Source organism: Stegastes partitus, unplaced genomic scaffold (assembly GCF_000690725.1).
Source record: "Stegastes partitus isolate 25-593 unplaced genomic scaffold, Stegastes_partitus-1.0.2 Scaffold253, whole genome shotgun sequence".
Lineage (NCBI taxonomy): Eukaryota > Metazoa > Chordata > Actinopteri > Pomacentridae > Stegastes > Stegastes partitus.
This window is the reverse complement of record NW_007577984.1, coordinates 412439-422527: the sequence shown is the minus strand read 5'-3', so window position 1 is coordinate 422527 and position 10089 is coordinate 412439. Positions and strand designations below refer to the sequence as shown.

At 41.6% G+C, this 10089-nt stretch overlaps 1 protein-coding gene across 1 annotated transcript; it reads left to right on the top strand.

Moving 5' to 3' along the window:
* The first annotated feature begins 335 nt into the window (after positions 1 to 335).
* On the top strand, positions 336 to 8656 carry rabggta (Rab geranylgeranyltransferase subunit alpha). Its single transcript, XM_008281978.1, has 17 exons — positions 336 to 418; positions 801 to 837; positions 978 to 1088; positions 1958 to 2082; positions 2205 to 2392; positions 2510 to 2767; positions 2914 to 2997; positions 3130 to 3212; positions 3816 to 3911; positions 4825 to 4930; positions 5034 to 5085; positions 5167 to 5255; positions 6426 to 6514; positions 6620 to 6736; positions 6834 to 6947; positions 7101 to 7188; positions 7908 to 8656. Exons 2-17 carry the CDS (start codon positions 835 to 837, stop codon positions 8054 to 8056), a joined length of 1752 nt encoding a protein of 583 aa, XP_008280200.1. The 5' UTR covers positions 336 to 418; positions 801 to 834; the 3' UTR covers positions 8057 to 8656.
* The last annotated feature ends 1433 nt before the right edge of the window (positions 8657 to 10089 follow it).

Genomic DNA, 10089 nt, shown 5'->3' with positions numbered 1-10089 from the left:
CTACTGCTACTGATAATGATAATAATCATTATTGTTATTATACTTAAAGTATTTATACTTTTATTCATACTTTTTTAATCTATTTTTTTTTAAAAATATCTCTACTTGCCAGCATTTACTGTAATACACCAATCAGCACTCTTTTTAAATTTAAAGTTTCTTCTCAAAGAATATATAAATACAACCTATTATGCAAATCCCGGTTCAAACCCTGCATGTATCTCCAAACACTGCATCGCTGCTGTTTACAGTTTTCTCCACTAGAGAGCGACAAACCACCGCGACACTGACAACACACTCTCAGTGACGTCATTTTCATGAGACGGAAGAAAAATTGTAGTCGTTATAAACCCTGATAGTGACATGACAAATCAAACTGCATTCTGAAAAACAGCAGGCAAGCCAACAAATAAAGCAGGTGGGTGTTTTATATAATTAGCAACTTGGGGTTTAGTGTGCAGCCGTAATGAAAATACGTCTTGTGCCGCTGGTTTCTGTTCATCTGAGCTGCATTCAATGAACTGTGAATGAGCCCAGCCCTGTGCTGTTTACTGACAACGGAGCTAATTAGCAAGCTAACCTGACACTCAGTTCATTTCGAGCTAACTTCAGTCTCGAAGCTGTTTGTATTTCGTGTTTTAGCGTTTCTCAGGACTGGATATTTCTACACAGAGTGCTCATAATAATGACTTATAACAACTTTTGTGTTAGCCTGTCAGCTGTCTGTGCTTGTGTGCCATGTAAACGTTCTTCAGGCCTAACACCACTGTCACCTCCCCCCCATGTGCCAAAACAAACAGGTTTTTGAAGAGGTCTCCTTCAAAATAAGAAAAGATGGTAAGACATTTATTATTTACTAATTTTCCTAGGAAATATGGGCACTTTCACTGTGCACTTGTGTCATTTATTTTCCCCTAACTTTTGGGCAGCAGAGTACATTGTACCTACCTTACCTTCCCTGTATATGTTTTTGTCAGCATGGTCGAGTGAAGATTAAATCTACAGCCCAGCAGGAAGAGGAGAAAAGGAAGGAGCGTGAGAAGAAGCTGAAGATATATGTGGCTGCACGCGATGCTTGTTTTTCTAAGGTCATTTGGAGAACTACATTGTACTATATGTTTTTACCAAATTCAATGAAAAGAGCAAAACCAGTGTTTAATTCTTCTTGTACTTTTGTAGCCAGAACCTGATACAGCTCAACACCACGCTATTGACATTAAATATAGGTACTGTAGTTTATTTCGAGTCAGACCTTTACAATTATGTATCACAGTAACCTGCAGCTGAAAATAGTGCAGGATTTTTTGCTAAAAAGAAACAACAACAAAAAACCCCCAATTCAGTTGTTTTAGGACATTTGTTCCTTTTTTATGGTGAGGAGGACCAAATGGGCTCCGGGCTGAGTGCCACAGATGGTGTGGAGGAGTTAAAAAAAACGCTGAGGGTTGCACAAACTATTGCTGAAGAATTAAATGTTGAGAATAATGCAATTAGCAAATCGCAAAGGCTGCAATTCAAGATTTGTTATGCAGCGTAAACTGCTGAGTAAATGGATTGTGTCTCGTGTGGTAATGTTTCATCATATGTTTTCAGTCACAGTGAATATTGAGCTTAAGCTTGACTTTTAGAAATGACGTTGCAAATCAAATCCGAGTAGTCACATTTAGATATTTTCCCAAAATCGTTCAGCCCTCAGACTAACACGTCATTGTTTTTGTTCTTTTCATGGGTATTGTTTACCATTGCAGAAATACAGAAAACATTAGCCTCAACCTTTAAACTGCCATCTTTTAAATCTATATGATAAATATTGTATAGTATTTAAACCAATTGTTATGTTCAGTGCTTAAATGTTTACATGCTTACTAATTTCTTTGATGTCATTCTCACGTTCTGTTTGGCTGCCTGTCACTTAGTGTATGTGCCTAACCCTCGTGACTTTCTTATTCTATGACAGAGGAATGAGGGTGTTTGGGATGACGAGGCTCTCCAGCTGACCCAGCAGCTCCTATCCTCCAATCCTGACTTTGCAACCCTCTGGAACTACAGAAGAGAAATCCTCATGCACCTGGAAACTGTGAAGTGAGATCATTTGCAGTAATTTTCCGTTCATAATTTAACAGTGGAGCCCATTTTTTTTGAATGGTAAATCATGTAGGAAGTGCCAGAAGAGTGATGATTTTGCCTCTCGATGTCTCCTCCAGAGATGAGGATGAAGTGCAGAAGATTTACGAGGCCGAGCTGTCGTTTCTGGAGTCTTGCCTGAAGGTGAACCCGAAGTCTTATGGCAGCTGGCACCACCGAGGCTGGGTCTCAGCCCGCTTGCCTCGACCGGACTGGGCCCGAGAGCTGAGCCTGTGTGACCGTTGTTTAAGCCTGGACGACCGCAACTGTGAGTAGAAAAGGGAAGAATCTGGTTGAAAATGTGAATGATTCAGCAGTTGTTGTAATTTATCCACACCTGCAGTGTTTCTACACATTTCTCATCATTTTCTCTCATCTTGACCAGTCCATTGCTGGGATTATCGCCGAATGGTTGTCAAGATGTCTGGCGTTCCCGTGGATCAGGAGTTGGCATTTACCGATCGTCTCATTGGCTCCAACTTTTCCAACTACTCCAGCTGGCACTACCGCAGCACCCTACTGCCTCTGCTCCACCCGGAGTCACCCGAGCCGCCCTCACCGTGCCGCGAGCCTCCCCAGACCTCCCCTCCACCATCTCCTCAAACCCACTCCCACCGTGTCTGTGAAGAGCAGCTACTCAAAGGTAAACTCTGCAGTCAGCAACGCCCAACGGCAACAGATAGGGGGCAGCCTCAGTCTTTGCAATCCCTATAAATAGTTGTACTTTGCAGTCGATGTTTTAAGTTTAATTCAGCACATTTAGCATCAAACTGTATTCATTTCTTTCAGAATATGAGCTTGTACAAAATGCTTTCTTCACTGATCCCAACGACCAGAGCGCCTGGTTCTACTATCGCTGGTTATTAGGCAGAGGTACGCCTATCTGTAATTGTGTCTGTGTTTAAATATGTATGAAGGTACCTTCCACTATTTCTGTGCTTGCAAATATTTGCTCTGCTCTGTCACTTGTCAAACATGAGTCCAAGTTTTTTGTCTTTTTAACAGCGGAGCGTGAAGAGATGATAAGCTGCGTGTATGTCAGTCGGGATGAGGAGAGAGTGGCTGTTGCTTTCTCCAGACCTGTCAATGTCAGTATCTTTACTTGTCCTTATTAAAGTAAAGCTTTCCTATGTTTTAATCTTTTAATTTTTTATTTTTTGAATAATTGGTCACACATTTTCACACGGCTTGTCAAAGTTTAGCAGTTAATCTCAGAAACAAAGTGCTTTAATGAAAGAATGACATCTCTAGATTGGCTCTAGTAGTAGTTCATGTAATGTTTGGCTCCTAGCAAGAAAAATGGATCCATCAGAACACAAAAAATACTAACAACAAAAAAACAAAAAGTGTTTTCTGTTTAAAACATTTTTTAAATGATGATAGTTGCATTGTATTTGTTTATGGCATTGATTGCGCCGCCGATATAAACTGCAGATTGCGGTCTAATTTGTAGTGATGTTATGATGTGTTAGGTTATGAATGTGGATTAATCTGTATTTATGGTAGTTTTTATTTATTTCTGTGTGAAATGGGCTTTGAATACAGAGATTTGGTGTGGTCATCACTGCTGCTGTTTCAACCGCGTGAAATATTTTTAAAAAGGGAATTCAGGTTTGGAAAACGTTTGTTACCAGTTGTGCAAAAAAACAGTGTCGACTTAACAAGCTTCCTCCCTGCCCTTGTCCTGTCAGGCGCAGTCGGTCGGCCTGCTGCTGGTCCTCGACGGTCAGCCCCAGAGAGTGGAGTGGAGGAGTGTCCACCCGCGCTTTAAACACAGCCCTGTCTGGGTATCCTTTTCCTTTATGACTCAAAACTAGCAAGTTACCCCCACAGAGATTAATCGTGACTGTCGCCATGTACTGCTGATTGAGCAGGATACTGCCTTAACATTCTGTTCGTGTCATTCTTCACATACCACATGCTGATAAGACGCTGCGGTATGTGCATCAAGAGAAAGAGAAAATTGTTTCATCATAAAACTTTTGTCAGTTTACTGCAGAGGAATGTTTGTAGCTCATCCCACACAAGTGTGTTTGGGCTGTTTTGTTTCACCTTGTTCGGGCACAGTGACACAGGACACCAAGTTTGGTGAGGCAGCTGAAGGAGAAGGTTTTGGGAAGAATCCGGAGGTGTCCTTTGGAAGGGCTTTGGATCCTCCACAGCTCTAGAAGGGCTGCTTTTTGTTGGAGCTTGCAAAGGGTGGTTGTTTCCATCAAAAATGTAGATAATGTAGAGAAACACAATGATTTGGTCTTAAAATAACTCACAGTCCACTTTTCCTGAGCTTTCAAGCATATAATACATTTGGATAATACATGCGCAGTCACTCAGAAAATCTGCAGTCTGCCTTAAACTTTATTCATACTTTTAAGCTTTTTCTCTCCTTTAACAGCTGCTGATTTAGTCTAAAACACAATTAAACATTCTTAATGTGATTAAGTACTTGATTTGTCCTTGCAAATCTAAATGAAATCATTAAAGCCTAACTTGTCTAAATGAGGATGTTATATTTTAGTCATACTGCCCATCTCAACTTTATTGGTTCTGGAAATGAGCCATGACGTTAATATGCGCACTCACACTGTGGGCCTGCGCAGGTTTCTATTAAGGTGGCTAATTTATACTCAAATCAAACACTTCCTTTTCACTTGGAATAAATAATTCAAGTTTGGTCTCTTTCTAACCTTAACGGCGGCTCAGATCTGCGATCTCCCTCCTGGAACGATAAACGACATCTCTAATGAACACAATCTGACTGTGCACTGGACAGAAAAACACACTCACAGGGACTGTGCTCTGTACACAGGTGATAAATATCTTCTCTTCGTGCTCCATTCGAGGCTGAATTATGAATTTTGAATGTTTATTTCCTCAAGCTGTGTTACACTGTAAACTTCTGACTCTTAAAGGTCGAGCTGAGAGCTGGTGTCGGGACTCTGCTACCGATCAGGAACTTTTCAGGTATTGTTTTGGCACATTGGCAACACAATGTGTAGTTTTTGTTTTCCAGGAATAAGAAGTAAGTGTGCTCTTTCTCTGTAGGAGTGAACTGTCGGTAGAGAAGACCTCAGTGTTACAGTCGGAGCTGCAATCAGTCAACCAGCTACAAGAACTGGAGCCACTCAATAAATGTAAGTGCTTTTAAATTCATCATATTACAGAATCATATCGGCGACTTCATAGAGACCCAGCTTACACCTACTACTGACGGCATCTTGGTGATGTGATCAAAGGTAGACGGCTTTAAATAGTGGTGTGATCACTCAGACAGCATTCAAAGGCAGCTTGTGTCACGTGGGGTCACCTTTTCTTTAGCAGTGTGAATGTGAAACAGTCCTGGCCCATACTGAAGGACTCCCTATTCAGCTGCTGTCCTCTGTTTACACAGGAGTACATACTTATTCTCAGATCATCTGAGCAGGCTATTGTTCACAACATCTGAACATTTCAGAAAGCTCCCAGGTAATAGTACAAGTGCTTCGATAATCTTGTGTGATTTAGTTTGTCTGGAACCTGGCAAGGAGTAGATGGAATTAGTGCTGTTTTGATTTGGCTTTTGCGAACAGAAATGTTTGAGGATGAGACGAATGTGGAGACGCACTCTAACACCAGGTGTGAACTGACATCAGCTGTGGTGTGTACATTTAAGTAAATTTCCTCAAGTACTGTGCAGTTCAGTACAATTTTCAGTTCCCTGTGCTTTCCTGGAGTACATCCGTGTTCTTCCATTTTATAGTTACACTTCACCCCAGCTCAGGGGCAAATCTTGTACTTTTTACTTCCCAATGTTTGATCACTTTAGTTACATTGCAGATTTAATTTAATAATACAAAATATTAGCAACAAATACATTATGAGGTATTATTATAGATTTAGATTAAGATGTTTAGAGGGAAGACTCACAGATTCACCAGCAGATAAACAATAGTAGTTAAAGCAACCTCAGCCAGCTTCAACATAAAAGTGATGAACATAGTATTGCAAACAATTCTACTACAGTAATATACTTTTCTCTGAAACATGCCATTCTGTCATTTTGGTACTTCAAGTATTTTTTGATGCTAATACGTTTGTACTCACTGAAGTATAAATGTAAATGCATGACTTTTGCTTATAACAGAGTATTCCTTCAATGTGGTATCAGTACTTTTACTTATGTACAAGATCAGAGTACTTCTTCCACCTCTGGTTGACATACTTAGAGCGAACGTCAGGCCCATAGAAACACATGACACTGATGTTTGTTACTGCTGTTCATGATGCTCTCATGTATTTACTGATGGTTCTCTTTGCCTCAACAGGGTGCTTACTGACCATTATCCTCCTGATGAGGGCACTGGATCCTCTGGGGTATGAAAAGGAGACACTCGCTCATTTCCAAACACTCAAAGTGAGTACAGCCTGTGTACAGTGCAGTTGTAGCACTGATAGAAAATGTATTTCTGCACAGTGCAGGCAGACATCACTGACTGTATGCTCTCTCTTTCTCTCCCAGGAAGTAGATTCCATGCGCTCTGCATACTACAGTGACTTGTGCAGCAAGTTTATGATTGAAAACACCATCCTGAAAATGGAGTACGCCGAAGTGCGCGTCTTCAGTATTTCTGACAAGGTCGGCTCGGAATTACAACGAGAAATCACATTTGATTTGCCGGAAAGCCTTGTTTGGGAAATGCTTAAAAACGATTTCTTTGTTTCTTTTCTAACAGAACCTGACCACTTTATGCCACCTGGACCAGCTGTTATTGGTTACCCATATCAACCTGTCTTCTAATCAGCTGCAACAGCTGCCTCCTCAGTTCGCTATGTTGCAGTGCCTGGAGGTGATAAAGCTGCAATTCAAATCCAATTGTCTCTCCTGCATGGACAGTCTTCTTTTGTGTGTGCCTCAAATCATAGACTAGGAAAGACACGTATTGATTGACTTTTTTTTTTTTTTTGTCCTCTGCAATTAAACGACCTCTTCACACTTCCAGGTCTTGGAGGCTGATAACAACTCAATAGAAAACCTGGAGGGGGTGTACCACCTTCCCAAACTGGAAGAAGTCCTCTTGAAGAATAACAGTATCCTTAATGTAGAGGTTGACATTCAGTCTGCTGGCGAAACATTCTGTCCTGGATCTCTGTTTCGCCTGCAGCACCGGTGTCATAGGGATCGGTTTATATTGTGATCGCTGTACTCCTTTCGGTGTTCTCGTGACTCAAGAAATGTGTGAAGCGACTCTGAGTAGCGGAGCACGGTACACCAACCCAGAGTGGTGAAGACTGCCAGCAGCTGACGGCGTGTGATGTAAAAAGCCCTGCAGCACACAAGAGCGGTGTTTAGAGCATTTAGAAAATCACAGCGGTAAACGAGACTCTTCAGCTCAGTGTATGAATAATTTATTTTACCTGAAACTCAAGCAATGAGTAAATAAACACAGCGCTGCAATTTCACAGAGCAAACAGCATCATTAAGATGGGAAGAGACACTTAACAACACATCATCGCCACAGACTCCTTCCCCTTCATGCTTCACCTCCCCGGATACACTTGAGAAGAATTAATGAGGCTTGCAGGTGAGGCTACATCCAGGTTTTTATTGTAATGACAGTTGGAATTAGTTTGATGGCTCCGTGTTTTATATTTAGAAGGAATTCATGCCCCGGTGTCATATTTGACAAACCGCTCTTACTGTTACACCAGTGTTGGGAATATGTGCGTCAGATATCCTGTTGTTCATTGCTACCGATGTTAGTCACCAGCGGCACACAGGAAGGCTTTTTCATTAACCCAGTGCACAGAAATCTCCACGCTGGCAGATCTTCAGCCGTTGGCCTCCTGCCCCAAGCTGAAGCGCCTTGATCTCCGCGGCAACCCTGTCGCTCAGACGCTCAACGTGGAGTCGGAGTTGGCCGAGCTGCTGCCCTCAGTCACGGACCTCCTGCTCTGATCGGACGCAGGGCAGGAATCACTGCCGTCATTGTCCTGTCGTTCAATTGTCCTTCACATTCTCTGTGGTGAAATGAGCAAGTGGGTGTTTTTTTTTTGTTTTTTTTTTTGTTTCCAAAGTGTCTTGTGACTCTGTTTGTTCCACCTGTTTGGGAAAATGTCAGTCACAGCAACCCCTGAGGGTCTGAAGGCCTGATACTTCAGAGCACATGTCGGAAACCTCTCAACACCTTCAGCAAAACGTCTACATTTATGTGTGAGTGTTTATGTGTGAGCGAGTGCGTAATAACCAATGTTGCAAGTCTTCATGTGTGTGCGTGTCCGGATGTCTTTAACACAACACACCCTATTGCATGCAGAAACCTCGATAAAGGAGAAAATTTAATATGGATTGGCGTGCAGCGATGCTGGCTTATTGCTTCTATAAGCTTTAACGGTTGAGTTAGAAGAAGAGCTCATACTGACAGAGCATTGCATAGTTCTCATACACATTTTTTTTAAAAGGTTGTGTAAAGCATTTAATATATGACATTATACTGTTGCACAGTAAGTCACAGATTCAGTAATAAACAGCACACATTGTGTCACTGCCTTCCAATAAGCTCTGTGTGTTATTTTGCTGTTAGAAAAATGAACATCAGATGTACAAGATTTTCTGAATGCATCTTTAAAAGAATAGAAAAACGACACATGCTTATAAACTGATCAGAGAACATCAAAAACGTGATATGGCGTACGTTGTCTCCAAGCGGCTGTGACTCATTGAGGCCTGATTGATGAAACCTCTGAAGGTGTCCTTCCTGTCTTATCAGGCAGTGGATCCTTTTAAGTCCTGGAAGTTGTGAGATGGAGCCTCCATCGATCAGAGTTGTTTTTCCAACACAAGTGCTCGATAGGTCAGAGATCTGGGGTCTTTGGAGGTAAAATCGAACCCCTTGAACTCTTTCTGAACAATTTTTGCATTGTGGCCCAACACAGTATCCAGCTGAAAGAGGCCACGGCCATCAGGAAATACTGTTTCCATTAAGGGGTGTACGTGATCTGCAGCTATGTTTAGGAAGGTGCTATGTGGCAAAGTAATATCCACACGCACACCAAGACCTAAGGTTTCCCAACAGAACCTTCCCAGAGTGTCACATTGCCTCGGCTGGCTTCCCATAGTGTATCCTGCTGCCATCTCATCTGCAGGTAAACTGCAATGCACCATGCGTCCTAACATAGTTCTTTGGATGAGACCGCACACATCGGTGAGTCTTGGGTCCTTCCTTGGACCGCTTTTGGTAAGCACAGCAACGCCTACTGTTCTGGAGATGCTCTGACTCAGTCATCCAGCCTCACAGTTTGATCCATGTCAAAGCAGAGACATTACAAGATAGACACTCGCTACTTATAGAGTTCTGATTTCTATGAGGGAACTTTGCCAAAGATGGGGGTAGTTTGACACATGATCTTTCCATTTGAACCAGAAAAGAAAAACAGTTTTGTTATTGCACTGATACGGGTGCAGTGTCACGAAACTGAAGTATGCTGGGGTAAAAATGCTTATTTTGGTTTTTGCTTTTCAAGCGATTTATATTCCAGTTAATCATTGATTCTATACATGCATTTTCGTGTTCCAGTGATTGAAATTTCAGTTTATGTCTCTACCCCCCTTTAATTTACATATGGTTAAAGTCTTGCTTGCAAAAAGTAATTGTCTGGGTGCGCTATCAAGCTGGCAGCCAAGTTGTGTAGAAGGACCCCATTTTTCCTGCTTCCAAAACATCAACTTTATAAACTGATTATTAACTTGCTGTCTTATGGTGAATTCCATCTCAAATCATCAGGGCTCTTTTGCTCAACCATCTCAGATTTGCTTTTCTATTATAAACTAAATACATGCGACAGGTTTTTCTGTGCATTAAAGGTTGAGACTTTGTTTGAACCACAATATCTCAGGAACTATAAAGATAAAAGTCTGTTATTTCTCACTGATACAGAATCTTCAGTGTTAGACAAGCAGATCAAATAATCTGAGTTAAAATATCCATCCAT

What these genes read in the sequence shown, in the direction of transcription:
- rabggta (XM_008281978.1), top strand. An exon ending in AAGCCTGGACGACCGCAACT is followed by an intron (nt 2,393 to 2,509) that starts GTGAGTAGAAAA and finishes CATCTTGACCAG; the next exon opens with TCCATTGCTGGGATTATCGC. An exon ending in AGTCCTCTTGAAGAATAACA is followed by an intron (nt 7,189 to 7,907) that starts GTATCCTTAATG and finishes CCCAGTGCACAG; the next exon opens with AAATCTCCACGCTGGCAGAT.